This window comes from Semicossyphus pulcher, unplaced genomic scaffold (assembly GCF_022749685.1).
Source record: "Semicossyphus pulcher isolate SPU_LCO1_2020_fin unplaced genomic scaffold, fSemPul1.0.p SCAF_12, whole genome shotgun sequence".
NCBI classification, from domain to species: Eukaryota; Metazoa; Chordata; class Actinopteri; order Labriformes; family Labridae; genus Semicossyphus; species Semicossyphus pulcher.
This window is the reverse complement of record NW_027211626.1, coordinates 6,537,335-6,565,308: the sequence shown is the minus strand read 5'-3', so window position 1 is coordinate 6,565,308 and position 27,974 is coordinate 6,537,335. Positions and strand designations below refer to the sequence as shown.

Genomic DNA, 27,974 nt, shown 5'->3' with positions numbered 1-27,974 from the left:
TGCATGTTTGTATGAAAGCTGTACTCAGTATACTTTTTTGTCGTAATGTAACATGTTACTTCTGCTATTCAAGTAATCCGTTATTGGAAAAAACATTGACGTATTTCTCTTTTCCTTTTGTCGCCACAAAAAAAGAAAATCCCAGAAGCAGTGTTTCTGTTTCTCTCCTACTTCTTGGCAGGTAGCTGCGTCCCAGCGGAGGGTAAACACAGTTGCGTCAATGTGCATGCGTAGCTAGCTAATTCAACTAGCGAGATGGCAGAGAGGACAGCGTTTACTTCCTGCAAATATTCCCATTATTTTGAGGGGGTTTTATGGCGAAAGGGACAAGAGCAACATCACGGTGAAATCTAAGTCTGTCATTCCTGTTTACAGGCTGCAGTTACTAGTTAGATTATGGGCCGTAAACGAGGCTATGCAATGATGGTTGAGTCAAGACAAAGGTAGACGTACAGGCTACATGCCGTCCTGACAATATAACCGACATGTGTAACATGTGTATCTCTGACTGATCAACCTTCAGCTACTGAATGAATTGGCCTCTGGGTGCGACTGCCAATGATTCTGGACTTCCAGTGGATGTCCTAATAACTGATTATGGATATCCCGGCAAAAACGTTCTCTTCCATGCACGGGTATTGTTACAGTCCGACTAGCAACTTGCGAGATGCGAGAATGGAGTCGCACTTGAGAGACAACATCTACAACCGGATTGTTATGTGCATTTATAAGCAGATATCTGTTTAGAAAGATTGTTTAAAAGCTGAAATCCTAGTTATCGACAGCCGATGGGTTCCAACATTGTTCTTTTAGAGACTCGACTTTAACCCATTACAAGTTCAACCTGATTGGTTAAATCCACACAGACTACAGAGGGACCACAAATGGAAACTGCATTCATATACAGATATCTGTTCTTAGAGATTGCGGACTGACTTCATTTTAAAACAACTAGTTTGAGATGTGGTTAAAGGCTCTCTGGTAAGTGCATCTTAAATTAAGATAATCTGAAATGTATCCTAGCTCCCATGCTCAAATTGGAGGAATGATTCTGTTGAGAGTGTTGCTTGTTTGATTCACTAGCTTTACTGGAAAAGCAGACACCTAGCCCTGCTTCATCAGCTTTCTACAACAATGGCTATCTGTTACATAAACCGCTATTGTTGTGTCATCAGCTATTATTCCCGTTTTTTAATGCCAACTAACAAAGCTGCCATCTTCCTCATTAGTTCTTCCCTGCCAAGAAACAATGACTGAAAACACTGGCAGCTAAAGAAAGGTCACACTGCGATTTGTGTCCTTGACAATTTGTTGTTTATTAAGAAACAAGAGCTGCTCACATTCCACTTCAAACTTTGTTACTTTTAATTAGAACAATCTGAACTGAACTGGGCACAGCTCTTTTGTTATCTTTGCTTGCCAAGAAAAACTTGTCTCCGTTTTTTGGAGCCGTTTTCTTTGCAGGAGGTGGTGATTTTTCAGAATTCAATGAGGTCAGATTTACAAAAGCGCAACTGAGTAATTGTTTTCCCGAGACACTGTAGGAGATATCACTGATTTGTTCTTTTACTTTTCTGTTTCTCTCCTCTGTGTGATAAAAAAACATTTTGACAATAGTTTTTCAGTGAAAATTCATCTTTATTGATACCATACATGAATCATCAGACAGAAACCTGGCAAAAAATATAGATATAAAATCACCCCTATGGTGAGGTGCTACAGGAGCCAGCGATGGGTGCATTGCCATTTCAGCTCTGTCTCGCATATCACAAACCCTTTACTCCCTAAATCAAGTCAACTTAGGAAACACAGGGTGTTGAAAAGTTGCCCCTAGATTCAGTTCTGTGTCGGCCTGCTGAGTTCACACACCACAAAAAGGAGACTAGGGGGTTCTAGAGACAATGAATAAGGAGTTTAACACAACAGCCTGCAGCTCAGTGTGGATTTACAGACGCGCGTTCTGCCAGATAGAAAGATGGAGGAGTTTCTGACACTCTGACCGGGTGCTCTGAGAGACCCCTGCTGGGAGAGCTGGCAAACTACCGTCTAAAAGCCGTGATCTGAGGATATGGGTGATGCTTTAGCCCGTGTGTTAGGCAACATTTACCATTATATGTTTGTAAAACCGGAGACCGCAGGACTGTTCTCCCCAAGTATAAGATGTGACGTCAATGGTCAGCATATTTCTCCATTAAAGAAATATCTACGTAGCATTTTACAGTTCAGAAAACGATCAAATACATTACAAACCAGAAATATGTTGTGATTGAATGTTTCAGTAAATTTGATCAAACGTTGCGCCATTGTGGCACATTTCCAGCATCTGAGGCTCTTCCTCAACCCAAAAATAGAGCAACTCCACAGAAAAGAATGACTAATTCTTCCTCTAAATGTGGTTATTTATTGGTTTTCAGGGAATCTGATCAGAGACCGGGAGCCTACAAAAGCAGAGAAAGCTTCTAAATATCTCTTTAATGTGAAAATACTGAACCGTTGTTCAAAACAGGCCGGATAAGTTAGAAGCTGAAAGTCAAAAAACACAAGTAATGGAATGACCTCTATTAGTGACTCCGCAGTCCCACAAACTCCTCCATATATTATAATGAGTATTGTACAGGTGGGTTGGACCTAAACAGAATGTCAGTACATAGAAAAATAAATACAGTTTGCTAACATGAGGGCAAAATTCTTTTATCAGTGATTGTACCATTAAAAATCACGTTTAAAAAAACTTTAAGAGGCTTTTCATCTCTTTACATTAGATTGAGTTTCTCATAGTTCTAGGGAGGAATACATAGAATAACTTTTACAGAAATTACTACCTAAAAATATACAAGCACAGACACAAACATGAGGAGTAAAGCCAACAAAATGATTCTTCATAAAACATAAAACAGCACAGTGTAATCAATATCTAAAGAATCTTTACATGTAGCTCCTTGGTCTGCAGCTTTCTTAATTGTGATTAAAAACATTTCTGGGAAACTTAAGTTAATACAAAAGTCTTTTTTTCTTATTTTACAATCCTGTCAAAACTTGGTTTTAAAATATTTTTGAGTAGCAAATTTGAGAAGTTTTTTTGTAACTATGTTCTCTGAAGAAAGGACCCCCAGATAGAGATTTCAAGACAAAGCAAACAGTTCTGCAATGACGAGTCAACAGATCCGAACCAGGCGCGTGATGGATATTTAGTGAGGGAGGAGGTTTTTAAGTGTGCTGCTGTGGAGATGTAGAACAGTATTTAAACACTCGCCTTGATCTCCCAAACTTGTACTCTAGCACTGAAGCCAACGCGCCCGGTGACAGCGTGGTGTCTGACACAGATGGATGACATATCAAGCACAGACTTACATGAAAGTTATTACCATCACAAGAAGAATGATCTTACAGCAATACTTATACATTAATATACTGCAGGTTCAGATGTTTTACAGTTCTTACATTAGCAATAATAGAAAAGAAAAAAATACACAGTCAATTCATAAGAAAAATAGATTGGAGTTAATAGTGGAAAACAGTGCAAAGAATATTCTGGGGTGTTTTTGTTTGCTTGCTTGTCTGTTTATTTTTTAGAAATTGTTTACAAAAATAAAAAAAATTCAAAACAAGTCTAAAACATAGAAAATGAAAACACACTTCTGTAGCATCTGGTGCTCTGGTCCAGACCTGCTGCGTACCACCTGTCTCCAGTACCTCAATGTTTGATGCTGACGGTGTAGTTGAGTGTGTGTTAGAGTGTGCACTCTTCTGGGTGTGTGTGTGTGTGTCAATGTGTGTTTGAGATTTAGCGTAGTGGTTCTCAACTCCGGTCCTCAAGCTCCGGCACTGTACAGGTTTTTGTTCCAACCAGGTCCTACAAAAACAAATGATTGAGTTTTTAAAAACCGAACGTTGAATTTTGATGCTAAGAGTGCACACAGATCTCTGCAGCCTGCAAAAAAATAAGTTAAATAAAAGCTAAGCATTTCTTCCCTTTGACATGAGCACAACAGAAACATCGAGGTGCGTCAAAGAAAACGCACGCCTGCGAGACCCGAGGTTGGAACAAGAACCCACTGACATGTTTGCCATGGCGAGCACTCTGACAACAGGACATGCCAACTTTGGCTCTAACGCTGTGGTGAGCGATGATGGGGGGGTAAACACACATGCACACACCCCGACAGTCTCACCACACCTCTAAGAGGACTAAGGCTGAGCACCACTGAGCATGAGCAACAATGTGAGGGAGCGAGTGGGATTCTGCTGAAACTGTCCTTCATGTGACATCTTCATCAGTCCATCAGCTATTGTCTCTTTCCCTAACCTCTCCTTTAATCTTAAAATTAACAAAACAGAAGAAAGAAACTAAAATTAATTGAACACAAGTGCTCGAGGCCACCCTCTCCGACTCCTCTTGCTAGTGTGTTGGCTCAGGTGGATCCCAGTATGTTTTTAAGCATCGAAAAAAGGGGCTGTCTGGTCCCCCCCGCACTCTACTGGGACGACTGGGAGTTGTCATTCTTGCTCTCCTGACTGGAGGGTGCCTTGTTGTTCCAGGGCGAGTGTGCCCCCAGTGCAGGCGAGCTGTTGAAACTGTCCTCATCCTCCAGGCCATTCGCCCCATCGAACTGCGTGTTCTCCAGCCGCGTGATCAGACGCTCGTCCTCGTCACCAAACTCCCCTCCCATCAGAGTGGGCTCTCCCACCATCATCACGTCCTAAAGGGGACAGCAAGGGCCGGTACATATTATCCCCATAATACAGGGGGGTGCGCGGTATGACTGGCTGCACGGACGAGTTGCAACTGTAACGTCTTTGTCTATGGTCCTATGCGATCTAACGTGCTTCAATTTCAGCGTTACAAAGAAATTGTTAAAAAGCATTTTATTGATACTTCAAGCTAGTTTTTAGGGTCCTTGGGACCTCAAGGAATTAAGTCTGAGCAACTAGTGTCCTTTTTTCAGAGTTGTCAGGGCATCTACCCCAACAGTTCAGTAATCCATGTGGCCCTGACACCCTGCCCCGTTCCAAGAACCAGGGCGGGCCCTCCCTACTGGCCAGCAGTGGGCATCCCTGATCCTCGAGTGCTGCATCAGGGGGTTTTCATTCCACCTCGGGTCTCGTTCGCTCAATCAAGCAACCACGCAAGCAAAGACAGCAGTGCTTTGTGAATCATGTGCTCTGATAGACTTAACAGTAACTCTAAAACAAAGTGGATTTAGAAAGAAAACCTGACTTTCTCTCTGGAGATCAGAGCAAGGTAAACTTACCCCATGGCCCCAAAGTATATTACGTTTTCTTAAGAGACGAAAGTCACATGAACCTCCTACATATAAACCCATAACCTTGCGGCCCAAGAGGACCAGGGACTGCCCATCACTGGTTAACATCAGGGGGTCTACTTACTAAATCTACATACTCTTAAAAGAATAAAAGCTATGAACCCCATATCCCTCCACCAGATCTAAATCCAAGCCCCATCTCCAGAAGCCTCCCAATGCTACTTCTACTTTGACCTGCTCCTACAACTACTCCTAAACACACTAACAATCCCTGATACAACCCACCACACCCCCAAATAACTGTCCCTGTCTTTCTGTCCAACCCTCCCACCCTCGGTCTTACCCCCTTCATGCCTTGCTTAGCTCAACTTGGAGGTGAAGAAAGAGTTCAAGCAGATGTAATGCTTACAGGTACCTGGCTGGAGAGTGAAAAGCTGTTGGCTGGACTCTTCTTTTTGCTGTTGCTGTTGTTATTGCTGCCTCCGCCGGAGCTCACGGTGCTTCCACCGGACACCTTCCTTTTCCGCCGCTTGTTTGGAGCTTGTCTGGCTGGCTCAGCTATGAGCAGACAAACGGAATAAAAAGATACGTTTCACAATCAAGTATTTAAATCAGGTGTCTCTAAGCCTGTGGCAGATAAAAGGATTGTCTTACAGTTTTAACTGCAAATGTTAACTGCAGTACTACACAGCTAAATAAGTGTGGTCAACAGTGCCATAAATCATGATGGCAATTTCAAAGGTCTGTACGTTACCTGGAGGTGCTACCATTCTTTGCCACTTTTGGAAGAGGCAGGTCTTCAGGCAGTCTCTGGGGCTCAAGCTGTAGGTCTTGTGCCTTGACATCAACTCCTGCATGGGCTCCAATATCACACATAGCTTTACAGAAGAGAGGAACCAAAGAGATATAAAGGAGTGTTAGCAGGAAGCAGCATGTGTAGTTGAGATTAATACAATGGCTGATCAAGGAAACAATAATTGAGTGATCACTGGAACATTTGCTTACACGGAGGTAGTTGAGCGTGGAGTTTGACAGCCCACATCTGGTGATATTTTTAGCCAGCTGATCGAGCATCTGCGGATCCTACGTGGTTTAAAAAGGTGACAGGAATTAGTGCGTGTTCAGTGTTTGCGATTGAGTGTGTGCTTTTCCAAGTCTGGAACTCACATGCATAGCCAAAATGCTCCTGGGTAGGACCTCTCTGTGTTGTCTGATGCTGAAGTGCCACGTCTTGATCCTCATCATGTCATCGAACATGAACTCGAGGTACAGGCGGCCCTCCACACACACCTTACCCACAGGAGATGATTTAAAGTTAGAAATCACAGATCCAGCAACATAGAGTAGATAGAAAGGCTGTGTTTTTCATCATTCATTACATATACTGTACCTGTGTGAACATGGGTTTGCCGTTCTGTGTCACCATGGTGCACTGGTCACAGTCCAGAGAAACGAAGTTACTGTGGAAGGACTCCTTTGGATGCTTCAAAACATAGAACAGCTCTGTGGCGCCCCCCTCAAAAATACTTCGAAAGTATCTTGGAATCAACGTCCTGCCGATGGCTGCAGATGGAAAAAAAAGAAACTTAATCAAAAAATCCAATGAATACATGAAAATGTTTGATGACATTTCACACACATAGTAAAGTGGGTGGAACAGCAGCACATAATGTGACACAGCCATGAAAAGGGATGTATGGATGTACATTTATGGTGCCAACACTTGCATTCAAATACTAATCTTATGATATCAAGATAATCATACATTACTGAAATACAAATTAATATCAGCACTTTCTCTTTTTAAAGCAAATGTTCTTACTGTATCGTTTGGGTCCATCTTCCAGACAGAAAGTGATGGTCAGCATTGCGTCATCCTCAAAAAACTCTGTGGTGAAAGCATCCCACCAAAGATTGTCACAGTCCTGAAAGCAGAAGCAGAAACATCACTCAGTTTCTTCACCCCAAACATTTGCTAGCATAACTTAAACATAATGCATGTGGATATTTGCTTTTTGATTATTCCTCAACTGAATAAAACATATTATTGAAGTCATATTCAACAAGATGTCTGCACAGAATGAATGCCCTGTGTTTTCAAAAACAACACATGCTTTGTTTGTTATAAAAGGAGACGTTACAGAAGATGATTTGCATAATCAAACATTGGGAAAGTACTTAAAACCACTCAAAAGGATGAGCAAGAATTCGTCGTTTCATCAATTTCATGACTTCATCAATCCTCTACTCTTTTTCTTACAATATGGTCAATTGAATCCTAGTTTGTGTTTACCACTGGAAATCTGCAGATTACGAGACAGCAGATACGGATGCTTTATAATAGTCATCAACATCTTTGCCAGAGGCTCCAAAGATCAGCAGAGGAGCAGAAGTTTTTCTTTTGTTGGTGCAAAGAAGAAGAACAAAACAAAAGGGCAAACTCTCTAAATAACAAAAGCTGCGATTCAGACATCAGGTGTTTTAATGGATACTTAATTGTAGCACAAATCCCTGCAACAGACAGGTTTGCCTGTGCATCTACAGTCATATAAAAAGCATGACTCATGACATCCATTCAGTTGCGCGCTCTGGCATATAAACAGTTGCCACTCCAATTATGTTTCAGCCAGGTTGATCAGATAATCCTATTAGAGCGTGAATGTAAATTAAGTCAGTGAGTTTGAAGGCTAAATTTTATACAAAATCCCTAGCATGAGTAGCTAAATATAAACAGCAGCTGGGAGAAACATCTGAAAATATGGCAACAGAAAATAGTTCAGGATGCAGCACTACAGACTGTAATCAGAACCAACATGAAAATGGGACACTAATCGTGTGTTTCTGTACAGAAACAGTTTGGTGTCCAGTTCCTATTACTCTCTATGAAATGTGAAGTGCCTCTCACCTCTGTCCAATTCTGTAGCCTTTTGTTCAGCTCATATATCCGGTAATCTGTCTGGTTCCCGTACGGTGTGGGTCTCCTACAAGAGAAAAAATGGAACTTAACACTCTGCAGCTTAAGCAGCTTTTCCACACCGAAAGTACAAACAAATAGTACAAGCCCAAAGCAGACTCACACCTAAGTTAATTACAGGAGATTATAACGCATACATTCTTCAACATGTATGTAGCGCCCAGAATAAACACTTTATAAATTACTTCTGAGTGTCTTCTGAATGGTCACTATTCAAGTCAGTGTACTCACCCCATTCCAGGCTCCATGTATGACGGTGGGTACATGGGTGTAGGCCTACAAGGAAGTAAAAATGAGTATGAGTGTGTTTCCTACTATATGGCAAATGTATTATATGCTATGAATTCTAAACTAGGATATTTAGGACTGTGAGAGCCAATGGTTCATTTTAGGGCCCTGTTGACCTTAAGAAAACCCAACAAAACACAAAGTGAGGCACAGAAAAAGGTTAAAATGTTCAGCACTTTTAATAGAAACTGTAAAACTAATGAGACCAACTCTCCATATTTAGTGTGACATTTGACTTTGACTGTTATTTTTAATAAGGCTGAATGTTGTTTCTCTGCTATTTTTGCCTTTTTGGGCTACAGTTAAACCTCTTTTACTTCTGTGTAATTATCTCTCATTTGATTTTATTTTAATATCCGAATCAAAGATTTCAATTTGAAGAATGTGCCATGAAAGACAAAACAATATAGGTCGTACAACATCAATACAGATTGTTGTTTATTTAGAAGAAAGAGAATCTTAAAATAGACTCATTCTGGTCAGAGGGAAAATTACAAAAAGTAAAAGGGACACATCAGAAGAGTTATAAATGATTTAATAATAAATATATGCAAAGGTTCCTTAGTTTAAGACATTTTTGCTTTTGACAGACACCTACCCCACATCTCTGTCCAGCATAGCGCCTGGGTGGAAGGGGGGAAAGCTGCCGCCGTTGGGGGGCTCCTTAGGAGAGTACAGCTTGAATGACTTTGACGAACAGCCTGCACACAGCAGAGGAGGAGAGGGGGGGGGGGGGGGAGAAGGAGCAGAGATTTAGAGATTTAGATTACTTTAGATTTAGCTCATTGAAATCACAGCATCATCTAAGTAATCTAATGTTGGCTGATTTCGTTGAGATTTACTCAAATAAAAGCATCCTGCCAAACCAATTTCCTGCTGCTTTCATTACCTAATGCATCTTCAATCTGGTAAATGGACAAGGAAACAAATCATCACCAGGGAAAAAACAGGAATATTTATTAGCCTGCAGAAATTTGAGAAAATAATCAATGAAATGCGGGGACACAAGCAGAGGAGATGTTCTGGCATGTCCTTCCAACCATCCGCACCATTATAAGGAACCCTTTTCTCTGCATACAGCCCCATGTAATCCTAGCCATGTTCTGCACTGTGTGCGTATCCCCATCTAGTTTGCCTCTTCTACCCATCCCCCCACTCACTACCCTGCCTGTTGTTAACCCCTTGTCTTCCCAGATAAAGCCTTCATGCTCAAACAATTCAGGGCCTCGTGAAAACATCTATTCTGCATCTCTGCTCAAGGAGACCTCACACAGACAGCGGCTGCATGTAATTAGGTCTGACCAAAGATATTTTATACCCAAGCTAGCAGGCAATCATGGACTGGGATGTTTGAAAAGAACGGCCCTGGGAATTTGACCCAGACTGAACCATCACAACCAATGCAGAGCCAGGTACACTTTTCAACACAGAAATATCTGAAGTGAACCGGAGGAATTTAATATACGTGGTGGCAATACATCCATAAAAGGATAAACAATTGATACTGACAACGCTGAGATAAAAGTATAGCCTGAATGTTCCAGGATTTGCCCCTTTGATAATGATGTATATTTGTGCCCTGCTTGTAAATCTGGTTCCCCAACAGGCCCCTAAAGCGGCATGTAGTCAATTTGGGGCTTTGAATTAGTCGCAATTTATGCACAACAGTGGACCACTGTTAGCTTGTAGGGCTATGGATTAGCAATAATCAGTCGCTGGGAGATGGATCACAATACAGGGGTTATAAATATATTGTGATACTTTTAGCAAGATCACGTCTGACAATAATTCATATGAGGACAGTCAAGTGCATAGACATTTTCTTAAATCCTTATCAGGGCATATTAATGATGCTTGTGCTAAATTGAACATCAATCATAGGCCAAGACCTAATTGATCTTTTCACATAACATATGTTGATGACAGGCGGACAACTCCACAAAGGATGTTGTTAAAAGTAAAAACAAATACACATATAGAGAAAGAAAGGCATTAGTTATGCTTAAGTTTGCCTGTGTGAACTCTGATCTATCCGTACTACTTCGCAGTCCAGCCATGGCTCCTTGAACAACTACAACCCCTCCTTCATTTACTCTCACCCCTTTCTTTCCTGCTTCAGTACATGCTAGAAAGTCAAGGCAGGTCATCTCCTCCTCCCAATTACTATGGGGGTGAACCTGCTCAGAAGCACCCAACAATGCCCCTCTATGCATTACCTTTGACCTAAAGGTCCACCCTCTGCAACAACAGCCGTTGGCCCAGACAGCATTCAGCCCCATATGTAGCCTTTTCTTAATCTGATGCACAACACAAGTTCCCTTAGAATAAATTAGAGTTGGGATGCCCGATATTATTGGCATGTTATCAGTGTCTGCCGATGATGGCTTGAAAATTACATAGACATGGGAAGATATGTCATTTTTCTGCCGACATTTTCCACCGATAAAGGACGCTTTAATTATGCCTAAATGCTGATTCCCAAAATATTAGTTTCAATTGAAAGAAAATGTTACATACAAATAAATATGGAATTTTGTACATAACCTAAGTTAAAGTAGTTTTCTTATATTGCCCAGTGAATGTGTACATTTATAAAGCACTGTATTATGTTAATTTTGCATCTGCCAGTGGACCACTACAATAAGTGTAGGCATGACATCAATTCCACTACAGGGGAGACTTGATGTTCTCTGCAATTAGATGGAAAGAAACAAGTGCCTAATATATATATCGGTAATCTGCAAAAGGGGTTGGAAAATATCTGCAAAAAAAACAACCAATATTGTGCAACCCTAAATTAGAGTACCTTATTTTTTCTAATATAAAGCACCATTACATTCTGCAAAAATGCTGACACACACAGATTATACACACATTGAACAAACAACACAAGGCCTGAAGAGGCCCAGACAGCAGCATTAAACCTTTCAACACAATATATGGAGATTACAGAACCACTCTAACAGGAGCGTATAATGACCATTTCACAGGCCAGACATAAGTAAGCGTCCTGGTCCACAAAACACATAGTCTGCAGCCAGCACTCTTAAATAGAAGAACATGATTAAGGTCAGATGAGAGCTCTTGATGCATTAACACTCTAACAAAGCTGGACTTTAAATAGTGAGACTTTAATGCAGTTCAGTCCGCCCAAATTGTTCACTGCAAACAAAAGACCTGCATCCAGAGGCTGGCCCTTATCCAATAAAACATCCAAAGCAATGTGCGGTCAGACATACTTGCACTGCACACTGGTCTCAATGTATTGCTCGGTTGCTTGACATGCATAATGGATATTTATAATATGTGTATATTCCATTTAAAACACGGTATGTGACGTGAAATCAACAGCAGGGCCGCATTCATTAACCGTTTGCAGCCAACGGTTGCCACTGCTACACTATAAACCTAGCTAGTTGCTAAACTACCATCATCCCCACACACTGATAACTTCCCGTGCTTTTTTAAGACCATTTGTATCGGTTTGTTGTCAACTAGTGTTCCTGCTGAATTAGTGTGGCTGTAAGTTTGAGTTACCTGCAGAGAAAGATTCACCGAAACGCGGTGTTGCTGAAACACCTCCGCTCGGTGTTTTAGCCACCTAGCCTCGCTGCTAGCCTTAACGGCTGGATGGTGAAAGCTCGAGCTCCGACCGTTGATAACGCAGTCCGGCGATACCAAACAAGACGGCAAGCGGCAAAAAGTAAAACGCTGCAGCTAGTTTAACACGTCCCTGGCAATTTACAATCCCCAAATATATGCTTAAAATGTAATTTGTTAAGGGGACGGCGCTACCTATCTACTACTACTACAGGACCCTTTGTTCCTGCCAGCCGAGACACGAACAAACAAAAGCCCCGCCTCCTCCAGGCTCCTCCGCCCATCCCAACTCACAGACCGGGACAAACACAGGCCTGCCTCCCTGACAGGGGCCCCACACAAGGAGAACCTGAAGAGATTTAACTATACTTTAATATCCAGGTTACGTTTTGGGCACACGAAATTAAACAGTGCATTCTATAAAATAGGAAAACACAATACAGGAAGATGTGAATTTTGTATTATGGAATAAGATCTCGAACATCTTATGCTTCACTGTTCAAAATATGATGCAGAAAGACGAGAACTGATATTGAATCTTAGTGAAATTAAGTTGCACTATGATCTTCGTGATCTACTACAGAGAAGTTCTGGGGGGAAATGCTATTGGTTGTTGTTACTAATCTCATGAGAACAAATTTGATAGAGAGGATATGAATATGCAGTATATATGTATTATTATGTTTGTTTATTAGTTTCTTTTTTTAAATTATTTTTATTTTATGTATATATATTATTTTATTTATTATTATTATTATTATTTGTTAAGGTTCTCTCACTTTGTTTTCTAAATATTTAGTATTAAAGTTTAGTAGTAGTAGTAGTACAGCAGTAGAAACCTGATCCAGACTGCATACTAGTTGGTGGCAGTAATGCACCATAACGTTGTTCGCCAACCGCCATAAAACACCACAAAGAAGAAGAAGACCAAGAGGCCCCAATTTGTCCTGTCCTGGACCTATTCCTGCACCAGTGGCCCACAAAGGTGGAACAAGGTAGGTCCCCATTGAGAAGAACACTTATTAGCCTATTTCGACCCTTAACACATAGAAAATTGGATGGACAAAATAATCTAAATCCACAGTCCAACAACTGCAAAAGCTTGTTACAGTTCTTCATTGAAGATGGAGCTATATGATGTTTACAAAAAATCGGCTTTATGATTCAAAGCTTAATCATTCGATTAACTTGAAGAATTTATACACATTTCAAACAAATTCAGCCTGACATATAATGTATTTTGGGAAACTTTGGGATCTCTCCTTCACAAACGTGAAACAACCTGTTACTTTGCTCTCAGATAAAACTACAGTCTGTAAAATATCATAGTGATTAATAAAATTGGTTTGTTGGTGGGATTAGGACTGCCATAAATTTAAACATGAAGCACATTCAAGGATTTTAACAGATTACATTAAGTACAAGACTAAAGAAGTTTGCTTGAATTTATTAAAGTCAGTATTATTACACATGTTGCCGCTATGAAACAATCTTAAGGCATCATCCTGACAGAAAACAGCTAAAACCTCTGAGCAGTTAAATCTGGACATACAAACTTCATGCAAAATATATGGATTATATCCTGTTAAACTTTCAGATGTATCCTTCCTAGAGCATTTTAAGAACCTTTAAATTGCGAGGCTGTTCAGACACGAATTCAATCATAGTAATGCTGAGGAATAATGATGATTATTGTGCAAGCACTGCTGGAACTGTTTGTACTAGAACTGCTCATCCTGTGCCGTACAGTCCGTCCTGACCGTAACAATGCCAAATTAAAAATTAAAAAGAATACTGTCACTTGCGTGGGACTTCTATTACAACCACGTAGCCACCTAAATAGGCTGTTTGATTCATGCCAAATTTGTAAAGGCTTATGAAAAATGACTGAGTCTGCTGATGACTCAAATCCTTTAGACCGCAGTCCTGAGCCTGCTGCCATAGGCTCAGATTATGTAACGCTATAATCTGCAGCCTCACTTTTAATCAATAACCACTCTAATGTTTACATGCAATATATTTGAAGACCGGAAAACAATTTGTGGTCTCAAAGTGGTTTTAAAACTCAATTTGTTGAGGCTTTTACTTCAACTGCCAGTCAGTTGGTAGAATTATATAAACCAGGAGCGCAGATGAGACGTGAGGCAGTGCATTTCATTGAGCCAGTAAACACATCTGACCCACAACAGTCACTGTCACTGCATTAAGAGCAGAGAGGAACAGCATACTGCATAATCTGGATTCACATCTCATTGAAACAGCTGCAGTATACTTCTTTCAATTAATTCTCTGACCACAGCCGAAGCCTATTCTTGTTAGCAGGATGTTGCTAAGCTAATGTGGATATCCTGCAAACCTCAGATTGAATTTAGGAAAAAAGATGCAACTCAATGTCTCTTTTTAGCACCTGTGTTTCAATCAACAGTATTCTTTATAGTTTTGACAGAGAGGCAAACAGCTACAGGGGGAATACAGGCGAAGATCTAACACGTCCTGTTGAAAACAAGGATTCCCCAGTCTGCTGTCTGTTTAGTGATGACGGACTGACATCAGGAGAGCTGTGACAGCACAGCATCTCCCTCTGCTGGCAGATGCTGTAAACATCACTATCTTGCTTCAGGAAATTAAAGAGAAGAAAACAATACAACAAACTTTATCCACAAGTTTAAACAGTAAACTATTTACAGCAGTTTTTTAAATATAAAAACTATAATAATATCTTATTTGTATCATGCAGTTAGATTTCTAGCTTAAGTTGCCTATTACAGTGTTATAACAATCAGCTTTTACATCCACAATAGTGCTTATACATTACTCAAAAAAATAAAATAAGGTAGGCCAATAATTTAAATGTTTTTTATCACCACAATCGCGGACAAATATACACATAGCGCATGGCTGTATTCATTCAGTGTAAGACAGAAGATTTCCAGGAATCACAATCCATACAGAAAACATCTAACTTCACAAAATCGAACGTTTAAAGTGATAATCTCAAACATTTTCATTTAAATAAATGTCTGTTAAGTCTCTATCTATCTCTGAATGAGGTAACACAATGGTGATTGAGCCTATGGCCCACTGATGAAAGCCTCTGCGTTTGCAGTATTACAGACTGGGTGCGACTTTCTCGAAAAACAATCACAAGCGGCGCCCAGTTGGTGACATCACATTTTTCATCACCCAGCAGTGGTTAGTCTGCCAGAGAGGGTAGGCGGAGCTAAGCGGCTGCTTTTCCACTCTCTGCAAGTGTTGGGAGTAAACAGTAATCTACTATGGCTGAATGAACAAAGAAAAGATGGATGACTACAGATACAACTTCAAAAAAAAGTGAAAATCCAAAGAAAGAGAAACAAACTCGACGCTCAGATGAAGCAAACAGTCTGAAAAGGAAAGCGACCGTCAGCCAGGAAAATCAAGAGTTACAAGTGTGACAAAGGGAGCCAACCGTAGACGTCTGGATATCTGGGAAGTGTGCTCCCACAGTTGCTGTTTATCGCCATAAGGTGCCGCCAAAGAGAACAAAACTGAGAATTTATAACATAGATTATATAACTTTAAGATAGACCAGGTGTCCTATAGTAAAATATTGTTCCTTTAATTTTCATGACTGAGGCATCTGACAGAAGTCTGCATATTCTGCAGTACTTTTAAATAAACAAATACAGATTGAACAAATGGAAGTGTGGATTATAAAGTGCAGAATAGATGATATTGCATGCTTTACTCTGGGACACTTCACTTCCCAGAATTGGATCCTATTTCATCTGTATTCAGTAACAGTCACAGTCAGTACAAACATACACAGAGTACCTGCAAGAAGGGCTGGCAGGCAGTGATAACATTAAGGCCTGTATCAGAACATGGCAGTGTTACACATGAGAAGCAAGTCCTATTTTAGGCACCGGAAAACTGGTTTTGTACTACACAACATCGGATGTTCCCTCTTGTATTAATAGATCCCTAACTCCTACGGTAATACCACTTTACATGTTCTATTTTATGCAGAGATGGACTGCGTGGTATTCATACCGAAATGCCTTCAAAGCACCGTCATGGAAAATGAGGATTTATCCACACGACAAAAATCTGCAATAGATCTGATTTTTTTATCTCATTGTACAATATCTCCACCCAAAATAATGACAGAGAGAGTGAAGCTTTAGTGAGGAAATCTGAATAGAGGCTTGGTGAAAAGCCTGTTTCGATTCCTGACGCTGTTCCTCTAAATGCCACGGTTGAAGCAGAAAACTGAGAGGAAACTGTTGTGACACCTGCCTGGTAGTGATAGCAACAAGGCAGCAGACAGACGAGCACAGACTGCACCCAGAGGATACTGCTGCGGCCTGACAGGAGGAAGTTAAACAGCATGTGTTCAAGATAAATGGACGGATGACGACAGAAGGCTGGTATGTGGAGGTGGCTGTTGTGGACAATGATAAAGGTCACTGATCTGAATCAGGGCAGAATTACCCAATCTGTAAAATACGTTAAAGAGGAGTGCAGCTCGGTTTAGTCAAACACTTGTCAAGACAGTTTCAGCTCTCTGAATAGAGAAACAGACTGCGGCGATGATGTTAGACTAATCTTAGAACCGCTCCACAGATGGTGAATAATGAAACAACTACAGCACAGCACTTGGTTTTGCTGAAATATGGCTGCTTTATATATTTCGCAACATGAAGCTCTGCATTCATACAACACTAATTTAAATGTGACAGCCAGAACACAAACTGTATAAGCCCCATGAGTCAGACGCTAATACCAAGTAAATGGACTAAATCCACCAGCTCCACCTCCTACCGCTGCTGACATCATCAATGACATCATCAATTCAAGTCTCCATGCTCTTTTTTCTCTGATTTGTGTGTCTAAAGAACAAAATAAACTCTATTTTATGACGACAATCCCTTTAACAGCCGTCAAGTTTCACCATTTGCATACATTTGATCAAATCTACAGAGAGCCATTCATAGTCTGTTTGCACATATAATAATAAACAGTAGCTTAAACAGGCTTTTTAATCAAAGATAGATGAAGACTTGATCTGATGATTAGTCTGGCGTATGGTTTGTATACTGCATTAAAAACAGAACAAAACACTCAGACAAAGTAGTCCTTATTCATTGTGGGCATCAGTCATATACTGTGTTTGTTTAATGTATTTTCACACACTTTTACATCCCTTCATAGAGTAATTATCTCGAAGATTTCAGTTTCTTTCTCTTATGGCGATAAACGGTAACTGCAGGAGCACACTTCCCAGATATCCAGACAGTGTCCCATGTGTGACGTCCACGGTTGGCTCCGGTTGTAACTCTTGATTTTCCTCACTGACGGTGGCGTTCCTTTTTAGACGGTTTGCCTTCAACTGAGCCTCCAATTTGTTTCTTCTTAGCTCCGCCTACCCTCTCTGGCAGACCAACCACTGCTGGCTGATGGAAAATGTGTCACTAACTGGGCAGCGCTTGTGATTTTTTCCGCAAAGGTCACCACAGACACCCAGTCTGTAATACTGCAAATGCAAAGGCTTTCATCAGTGGGCCATAGGCTCAATCACTATTGTGTTGCCACATTCGGCGATAGATAGAGCCTTAACAGGCATTTATGTAAAAGAAAATCTTCAAGATTATCACTGATAACTGATTACTGGTTACTGCTGTCGCCTCAAAGCAACAAGGTTCCCCGTTTGAATCCCGGTTCTTTCTGTGTGGAGTTTGCATGTTCTCCCTCTGCATGCGTGGGTCCTATCTGGGCACTCCAGCTTCCTCCCACAGCCCAAAGACATGCTCGTCAGTCTCATAGGTGACTCTAAAATTGCCTGATTGGCTCCAGGCCCACCATGACTCTGAACAGGACAAGCGGTGTAGATAATGGGTGGAGGTACTTTAATTATTTTTCAATATTTTCATGTCCTTTTTTTGCTTACATTAATATCTATTTTCTTCTAAAACCTGATTATTTTCTGACTCTTCTGTGTTATTTTGCTGCTTCTGTACAGCACTTTGTAACTGCGATTCCTAAACGCGCTCTAGAATTACAGATTTTTCTTATCGCAAACAATCCAATACCCACACACTTGCACAGACACAGGTGGCAGGGACACCGCACCATGCTTTCAAACAACTCTGCAGTTCTCCTCACACCTTTTGTTCGCAGCACTGCTCTCTGTTACCATCATCACCTTCTATCTCAGTATCAAACCTGCTGTCATGTTTTAAAAGACTCCGCGGCGTCTACATCTCTCACGAATAAAGGTGGGCTTTGATAGAAATCATGTTTTCCCTTCCCACACGTTTAGTTTCCTCTCCTCCTCTCGGCTGCGTGGCACATGGCAGCAGCTTTCCTCTGCCATCCTGTCGGCCTGCAGCAGATGTGACATCACTACAGCTCCCCCCCCCCCCATCTCCCTGACTCCACAGCATCTCTGTCTCCCACGCATTCCTTCTCTCTCTGCCTCTGCACACACAGCCATTTTGATCTAGCAAACAAGATCTGAGAGACTCACTCGGGTAGAGAGGAGGGGGGGGGTGGGGGGGTGGGGGGGGGACGAGGAGAAGGGGAGAAGTGGAGAATTGAGGAGAAAAAGAAAGAGAGAGACGCAGGCTTTCAGCGCAGCGAGATAAAGCCGAGGCAGCCGTGTTGTTGTGTAACGGTAATCAAAAAAGCGCTGGCTGTTTGGCTGCCATCTTGGCTCTGCTTTAAGTCACTTTTCTCCAATCAGGAGCCATGTGACTTTCTGCATGAGGTAACATCACTGTGACTGCAAAAAGGCAGCGAGAGAGGGATGAGGGAGTGACAGAAAGGGAGAGCGAGAGGGTGAAAGAGGAGGAAGAGGGGGAGAGAGTGAGATGAGGAGAAATGTGGAGGGAGGGGGGAGCATGCTTGAGTGGGTGCATGGGAGAGTGGAGGGGGGGTATCTTCAGCTCACAGGCAATCTATTTTTACCATTTAGTCAGAACAAAGGACGTGATTGGCTCCAATGTGCTCGGACGGATCTCCTTCACGCGGCGAACAAAGCCCTAAAAAAAGGCTGATTCACAGCAAAGTCACAACAACAGCAGGATGTCACAGTGTTGTCAACGAACCAGACAGACAGGAGAAGTCTGTTCTTCATTATGGCCCACATTCTGCCACATGCAAATACGCTGGCTTCAGATTCCTTCATTCTAAAACGCTCTGACCCGATTGCAACACAAAGACTGGGAGCGGATGAAAAGAGAAAGTGATGTTAGAGTAAGAGAGGATTTGTTTTTCTGAGGCAGCTTCACACACAAAGGGATGAGGAGGATCTTCCATCCGCCATCGTACAGGAATGTAAACAAACCAGCCTTCAAATGTAATGATTTACAGGGCTCGCACAGAGAGAGAGAGAGAGAGAGAGAGAGAGAGAGAGAGAGAGAGAGAGAGAGAGAGCACGCCCGTGTTGATCAATGTCGTTATCTTGGAGATCCACCAGCCGTAACTTGTCCGAGCAGGCTCCTTGTGACGGTGTAACTACATGTGTAAACCTGAATGTTCAAATGTTTGTGCTCATGTCAGATCTCTTTCTGTTCAACCGCTTTCTTGTTGCATCCTTCAGAAACATGTGGACGCCATTAAAAGTTTCTGCTCGGTCAACAGAGGGAGCAAAAGGAGGCAGCGATAATACAAAACTACAGGAGACGGCGAGGAAGCCAGATAGTGCAGAGAAGATCTGAGAAGAGAACATCAAGCAGAGGCCTCTCTAATTTTATTCCATCTGATAGAGGACTACCAATGAATCAGAACAGCGCCATTAAAATGAAACTGACACTCTAATTCAATCGGCCCTCTCTGAGATCCCCCTGAGCCGACGCTACGATTCAATTTCTATCTGTTACTCGCTCCCTTGTGCTGCGCGGAGTCCGTCCCCCGGTACCGTGAGGGTTTCACCGTGCACAAGGCAACCGTCCCTGCTCTCACCGGGGTACAGTTAGAAGGGAAAAGTGCTCCAAAGTCTAAACGGAGAACACGCTCTGTGGGAGAGAACAGATTATAAGAACTACTAGATGAAGATTGCCGAAACATGTTGCTTGCCAGAGACTGACATGTGCAGACAGATAAATAGGTTTCATTGCTTTGCTTTTACACAGTGGCACAAGGGCCCAGTGTAGATACTTAGCACCAATAAAACACCATAACAAGTGCAGTAAAACACATTTTATGTAACATTTATTTAAAGAGATGGGCGCCAAGGCTGGTCACCTGGCAGAGCTTGTACCATTTAAGTTTGGTTCCTCATCGCAGTGGCCAGTTCAGTTTCAAACCCTGAGCTCTTTGCTGCATGTCATCCCTTCTCTCTGACCCCTGACCTTCCTGTCTCTCTCAAGCTGTCCTATCTTCAGAAAAGCAACAAATCGACCAGAAATAATCGTTAAAAAAGCTCAAGAGTTCAGAGATTGACTTGAAAAGCCAAGTGCATGAACAGCATAATGAACAAAAATGCAGGAATTTATGCAGGAATGCAAAATGCAAGGTCACAATGACACAGTGCTGTCTCATATACAAACAGCAGCTTAATGCCAAGCGAACTCTAATACCCCTTGTCCCACTGAAATTAGCGCATTGATGCAGGTTTTTCAGACCCGGGAAGACCGGGTGCCAATTGTCTCTTTTCCCATTGCCAGTGAAGTATACTCCTGTTGGTCTCTTTTCTGCTGCGTCACCATCTGACGTCACAAACCCGCCCGCAACAGGGTTACTAAACAGTGAAGATGTTATGGTGGTTAGTTCTTTATTGTATTTATTACTCATTCAGTTTGTTTATAGAACTCAGCGACGACAAATTTGGAACGATGTTTGGACAGAGACGGCGGAATTTGAAGCTGAGATGACGAGGAGTCGCAGAAGTTACCGACAGAGCATAGCATCGCGCCGGAAAGGGGGCGGAGATTAGCGTGTCGACACGGGTTTTGTGTTCCCATCAATGCCGATCGGAGTCTACTGCAGAGTTGTTTGACCCGGGTCTGAATGCTGATTGTAACCTTTCCCACTAAGCAAAAACGCCGGGTGTTAGCGGGTTTTCTGACCAGTGGGAAAGCAGCTTTAATTAAATCTTACAAAGTGCCCTCATTAACAGTTTAAAGTCATTATGAGACAAGATTTTAAGAGAGTGAATTTAAGTACTTTTACCACAAACAATCCCTGTGACAGCATGATTAAAAACAACTCTTCTAGCACACACAATGAAGAAGCAGACCGACAGCGGCGAGATTAAGCTGAGAAAAAGAGTGAAAAAAGTCAGCAAGTGAAGCACTTATTGATACCTCAGTGTCTCTGTCTGTGCTGAAACTGAAAGAGCCATTGATCGGCTGCACAGCAAGCTAGCGTGACTGAGAGGCTCTGCTGAACAACTCAATCCCAGAGTGTGGTAGCCTCAGTCCATAACCTTGTTTTAGGACATGTGTTGCGAGTGCTTCCCGAACACACACATGCATGCACACACACAAAAAGCTCACAGTCACACAGCTTGACACTGGCCCTGGGCGGCTTTGCAGCACTTTTTTACATAAGTCATCTTTCTGACAGCACCACTGAGCACAAAGAGGAAGAAGAAGACGAGAGGCACAGAAAGAGAGAAAGAGTATAAGCACTCACCGGGACAAGCACAACCTCCAACAGACATCTTCTCACATGTTGGGCTCTGCTCGGAACGAAACAGCTGCACTCAGTCCACACGCTGCTGCTCGCATGGGCTAACTCTGAGGGAAAACAAGACAGGCAGAGGGGTGGAGAGATTAGAGGGAGTGGTACAAAGCAGGGCATGTACAGCACAACTACACTCCTCTCTCTCTGTCAGAGGCAGGAAGTTGGCAGTGGTTGCTCTAGCTGCATCATTAATAGGCATATTGCAACACAAGTGGGAGGGAAAACGAGAGAGGAAGAAAGAGTCTGTACAGTATGTGAGACTGGAGTAAGTAATAAGGAACAGAGAGAGGGATTGTGTGCGCGTGAAAAGGCGGAGAATGCAGGAGGGAGGCAATTAGAGCAAAGGAAAGGGAAAGGAAAAAATGTTCAAGGTGTGTGTGTGGTTTGTGTGTGCGTGGCAGTGATGCATCGTCCATTTTTGCCCGCTGCTGCTGTGGGAGATAAACATACTCAGTAGGAGCCCAGAGGCAGAGGGTCATTACTGCCAAACAAACACACACACACACACACACACACACACACACACTCACACACCCTGCCTCGTGTGTGACAGATTTCCATCTCTCTTTCTGTCTCCATCTCACGCTCCTTTTTCTTCCCCTGCCTCTCTGCTGCTGAGAGAAGACTGGTGTTAATCACTACAGACAGTATCGATTAAAAATGCAAAGCCCACCTGGAGCGCGGGGACACTGGAGACCCATGGGAGGCAGGGAGAGCGTGAACGTGCAATCGTGCACACTCTCAAAGCAGCATGTAAACAATCCGACTCGACTGCAGGCTGTTTCCCCGGCAGCCTCTTTCCTCCCTCTTTTCTGCTTTTTAATCTCACTTCACTCTGTCAATTTAATCTCCTCGCCCTGTTGATATTACCTTGACCTTTCTGCAGCTCGATTGTTGCCTGATGTGATTTTGTTTCATTTCCTCTCCCTCCCTCACGTCTCTGGTTTCCCTTTCCCGTTCATCCCATAACTTCTCTTGGCTGCAGCGAGGCTGTTCTCCCAGCCAATAATCTCATAATCTCACACTTCACTACACAAACACACGAGCACATAACTGACACCCATGAGCTGGATGTCTTTGTTGCTCATGTGCCTGATCCTGTCAGATGGATAACTGCCTCCGCGTTATCGTTGTGTTATTATGACTGAACGCAAGAAAAAGTAACAGTTCAAAATGTTTAAAGGAAATACAACGTCAGTCAGAAGAAGAAAACACAAATATACACATAATGTAACGCCTTCTATCTTGCCTGTACAACTTGTACTTTAGGGGAAACCTCTGCAGTTTTACTCGAAACAGTTGCAGAGAAGCTCAACTAATTAGACAAAATAGAAATTCTGATTTATATCTACATATTGGGTCAGCTGTAACACCTGAACTCTACATGGTGCAATTAAGAATCTTGAAAACAAGGAGTTTTAACAGTTAGGTCAAAGCAATTGATAAACAGCTGAAATACAGAGCTAAAAAGTAATGGATACATGTTTGAAAAAGACATCTGAAAGTAATAGATAAAAAGAAACAGATTGATAAAAACAGTTAAAATAACAGGAAAAAATAAATAAATAAGTAGTGAGAAATAAAGCGCACAAATGGGCAAGTTCTGCATATAAAAATAGTTCAAATATGAAGCTAGAAATAATGGGAAATGTCTTCCTGAACAATTTTAATTGCCTGATTGTCACTGCATGGTCATGTAGAGCTTAAAATAAAGTCTCGGTTTTATTTTCTTGTGAACTGATGTCTAACTTTATCCCTATACAACAAAACGGTGAACAACTAACAACTTCTAACATGTTTAAAGCCCCCCTCCCTCCAGTGAAAATCAAGTGTTCAACCTTGTAAACATCTCCATGTGGTGTTCTTCATGTGCTACAAGACACATCAGGGACAACATGAGCAGTCATCTCCATGGCTGGGCCTGTCTGCTTTTAAACTGCAGTGTACCAAGGACAGGCTGAACAACACGTTTTCAGATTGGCAGGTTTGAGACGTCACAAACCTAAGGAGCCAATCCCGTTAATGGACGGGAGACACTATGCATATCATTATGTGTAACCTATGGCAACCACTTCGGCTTTTGCAACACTCACTACTGACTACTAACATTTACGTTACTACTACTAATTACTACATTTCAAGCTCGCTGTGCTCAACAAGTTGCCACTGAAAGATAGCAGAAACATGTTTTGTTTTTCGCGACGGAGGGGGCGGATGGAAATTTGAATAGTGGGCGGGGACTATGCAGATTAGGGAGTTTTTAATGAGGGAGAAGGAGGAGATGCCTTGGGAGGATTTTTACAAGGTAATTAAATGTATTTTGCAGAAAAAACATATCAGATTTCAAGTAGAGCATTTTATATGTGTGAAAACATTTTTTAAAAGAAAATGGTTGGAAGCTTAAAGTAGTGGGGAAATGGTTCAAATGGGTAAAAGTAATTCATAAATGAGTACAAACATGCCCGTTTTCTGTCAGTCCAAGAGGTAGTTGCCAGATGCACACTGGACAACTGTTCAAAAATGTTGTAACAAGATCTACTTTTACATAATAAGTTATAAATAACATCCAGGTTAAAATATATTAAAGTTAACATATCTGAAACCTGACTGATGTTCCACATGTGTATGGACAAGGGGAGTCTCGTCCATCTGATACAGGACACGTCAAACAATCAGGGTTGGAAAACACCATGTATCTCCTGCACTAAACAAGCCCCCCCCAAGTGAGTTGAAGCTCAGTCTAACAAACCTCAGATCTCTGCTGTCTGTCACTCACAACCAATCTACTAACAGCAGACAAACAACTGTCTGCACCGAAACGCAAGCTGACAGGCACATTCCCCACACACCGAACACTGGCAGCAGCATCACAGTTAAATGTCATACACGGTGTCAGACACTGTTCTCAGGACCGAGACACAATGAATAACCCTGCGGGCCTCCTCGTCTTTTCCCCTTACTTGTCTTCTCCCCCCCCCCCCCCCCTCCTCTTTTCATTTCCCCTTCACACACTTTGAGTCTATTTTCTGTTTCAACAAGCTCTAATCTCTCGCTGCTTTACTGTCACCATTCGGTCCTTTGTGCAGTGTGAAGGTTGTGATCTGCAGGTTTGACATTTACAGAAAATCTTGCTGCTATAAAATAAAGAGCTCTGAACAAAGGCGGATATGAGACGAAGAGAGAAAGCAAAGCAAGAGAGGGAAAAAAGAACAAGAGAGGAGGGGTGCGTGAATGTGATTTGGGAAATGGCTTCTGTTTCCAGGAGCGATCAGGCTTTGAAGCTGAGCACTTCACCGCTGTCAGGCATGCTTTCTCTCCCCTCTCTTCCTCTCCTCCTCTCACTCTCCCACTCCTGCAGATACAGAGATTCCCGCTCTGTCAACACATCCACACATCGCTCAAAAAAGCTCCCTGAGAATAATGAAGTTCCCCCCTCCGCTCGCCTCCTTCCCTCCGCTGTGGGAACATGCAGCAGCTTCATAACACTGTGTGACAGACAGCAAAGTGCCAGCACACAGACACACTAACTGCCTGGCACACTGAGGTACAAATCTCCCCCCTGCACTAATACACTCTTATGCATGTTGTCCTTCAGCTGCAGACACTTTGGCACATGCACTGACATCCATTTATCCTCCTCAATCCCCAACAAAATGTTTAAAAACAGGCTCCAGGTGGGATACTTGTTATCTCAGGTGAGTTCATGCCGTCAATGCTTACCTCTCCGTCTTTTGTCTCGCAGCTGTTCTGCACCCCCCCCTTCTTTCTTCTCCTTTTCTTTTTCTCCACACTCTCTCCTTCTCTCACAGACAAACACTCTTAAACATCCTCCATCTCCATGCTTACCTTTTGTCTTCCCTCTGCGCCCACGCTCGCTCGAAAAAGTCCGCCCGGGTCAGCCGCGCAGAGGAAACCAAGCTGCGCCAACAGAGAGAGAGAGAGTGAGAGAGAGAGAGAGAGATGAGCAGATGCAGATAGGAGACAAATGGAGGTGGGGGGGTGGGGGGGGGGTGGGGGTTAGCAGTGTGCAAATTGGATGATGAGAAGGAAGGAAGGAGGGAAGGAAGGAAGGAAGGGGGGGGGGGGGCAAGGAGGGGGGGGCTCTCAGATGCACTGGTAAGAATATGACGCAGAGGCAGCAGCCAGAGCCACTTCTCCTCTCCTCTCCATCCCTCCATACACGCCGAGAGAGAGGAGAGGGAGGGGAGAGAGGGCACTGTATCCATGGCAACGGCAGAGCAGCAGTAGGTAGGTAGGTAGGTAGGTAGGTAGGTTGGTGGGTAGGTAGCAGTCAGGAAGTGTGCAGGGGCACAGTGGTGCCGTCTCTCGCACACACACAGACGAGCTCATAAGTCTCGCAGCTCCCGCAGATGTGAAGCGTTTCATCCTCTGGTATCATGGAGGAACGAGCTGCGGAGGAAATGTGAGCAGCAGAGGATTCATTAGGACATGACAGGCAAAAGGAAGCAGAGTGGTTGGGTCAATGTGTTACTGACTCTTTGGGAGCAGGTATCAAGGAGGCACAAGTGGAGTCTACTTAATGTGGATAGAACAGCTCATAAAGAACAGGCAGATGTGTTTGAGTTATGTTTGAAAATATTTCTACTTCTGTACTTTCCTACTTATTATTCTGTCAATTTTTCACTTTTACTTCCTATTTTAACACAAAGATATTCACTTCCATTTTTAAAACAGGCTTTACACTTTATCTTACAAGCATTTGACGGGAATTATAGATTATTTTCACTTTGCATCATTGCATGCTGCCTTTCCTAACATCCACAAATATTTGATCCTAAATGGAAGGGACAATAACACATTGAAAACATGATTCCTTGGCGTATCTTTCGGTGTAAATCAAGCATGGTTCATGCTCAATTTTTTTCAATATAGTGTAATTTTTTTACTTGCAGATGAAGGATTTAATTCTAAAAATCTCCCAAATATGACATGAGGTTCAGTTAGCTTTGGACAGACAAAGACAGTAGTCTTCTTAGTAGTAGTTAAGAGGGCTACTTCCTTTAGTTAAATCAGTACCTAAACTTGTACCGTATTTGTACTTCTACTTAAGTTAAGATTGTGTGTACCTTTGTCACCTCTGAGTAAAGGGAAGGGATAATGTAAAACACTGCAAACTCAATGGTTAAAGATAATGATTTAGAACCAAATGTAGACACATCAGTAACACTCCAGCTCTCTCAAAACTCCAAATAAGCCAAAGGAAAAAAGAGATCAAATACTAGCAAACATCTTCAGAACATCTACTCTGTTTAGCTACAGTCTGAAACACTGCTAGAGACATTTAGCATCTGCTTTGATCTAGTACGAACCCCGTTTTTTCATTTACATCCACACACATCAGAGGGAATTTAAAGTTCAGCTCAACTTATAGAAACATTATCTGCTGTGGCACAAAATTAAAGTGCTCTTGTTCTTCATCTCCACTGAAATGCAGCAGGGGACAAAACTGATCAGTGAGACTCATAATTGCTGCCTGAGGGATCCCTGGATTGACGCCAGAAAATCTACAGCAGTGGTTCTATAGCTAACCTGGTAGGTCTGTTGTTTTGAGACTATTCAGAAACAAGGACGGCTTTTATCAAAGTTGTGTGAAATCACTGAGGAGCTTTGCCACCTGAGAAAGTTTACTTTACAAAAAAGTGGATAAAGAAAGACGTTGTATTCTTGACACTTGACGATAAATCATAATATGTAAAATAGAGACACAGACAAAGAGGTAACCCAAAGCGTGTGTTTCTGAGCTCACCTCTAATCCATGTCTGCTCGTGGGACTCAGGGAATTGCCTATGGCTTTTCTATGCCATGCAATACTGACTGTACAGAGGAACATGTCGCTCCCGCTTTTGTATTTGACCCAATTTAATCCCTACCTCAGTGTTTCACAGCCAGTCGTCATATTATTTCTTCTTCTATTAAACCTTGTAACAAAAAGACATCTAACCTTTATTTAATTCACCCCCACAGCTCTGAGGGAAAACGATTATTCTTCTCAGTGTGATGTTCGGTTAGTCCTTGTTTTCATATTGTAGTTCGTCTTTGTTTTGTCTTGCTCTAAGGGCTGCTGTTACACTATTAGGTTAGAAAACTACATTTGAATGAAAATTCTTGACTTAAGTACCACTTACTCCAGAGCTTTAAGTCAGTCTCAAAGTCTGCAT

General features: G+C 42.2%; 1 protein-coding gene across 4 annotated transcripts; it reads right to left on the bottom strand.

Moving 5' to 3' along the window:
• Positions 1–1,617: 1,617 nt before the first annotated feature.
• ldb1a (LIM domain binding 1a) lies at positions 1,618–25,684 on the bottom strand. Of its 4 annotated transcripts, none has more exons than XM_069658355.1 (12): positions 25,516–25,684; positions 21,745–21,848; positions 9,125–9,227; positions 8,470–8,514; positions 8,170–8,245; positions 7,087–7,189; positions 6,655–6,827; positions 6,432–6,554; positions 6,270–6,347; positions 6,019–6,142; positions 5,674–5,822; positions 1,618–3,853 (listed from the first exon to the last, which is right to left on the bottom strand). In XM_069658355.1, the coding sequence occupies exons 2-12, from the start codon at positions 21,770–21,772 to the stop codon at positions 3,800–3,802; spliced, it is 1,056 nt and encodes a 351-aa protein (XP_069514456.1). In that variant the 5' UTR covers positions 21,773–21,848; positions 25,516–25,684; the 3' UTR covers positions 1,618–3,799. The 4 variants fall into 4 exon arrangements, with proteins under 4 accessions (XP_069514456.1, XP_069514457.1, XP_069514453.1 ...); XM_069658356.1 differs by having other exon boundaries at positions 5,680–5,822; XM_069658352.1 differs by lacking the exon at positions 1,618–3,853 and adding an exon at positions 3,863–4,700.
• Between the last annotated feature and the right edge of the window lie 2,290 nt (positions 25,685–27,974).

What these genes read in the sequence shown, in the direction of transcription:
- ldb1a (XM_069658352.1), bottom strand. Translation starts at nt 21,772, where the DNA reads ATGTCTGTTGGAGGTTGTGCTTGTCCCG. An exon ending in ATGCTGGACAGAGATGTGGG is followed by an intron (nt 8,515 to 9,124) that starts GTAGGTGTCTGT and finishes ACTTCCTTGTAG; the next exon opens with GCCTACACCCATGTACCCAC. An exon ending in CACTCTCCAGCCAGGTACCT is followed by an intron (nt 4,701 to 5,673) that starts GTAAGCATTACA and finishes TGTCCCCTTTAG; the next exon opens with GACGTGATGATGGTGGGAGA.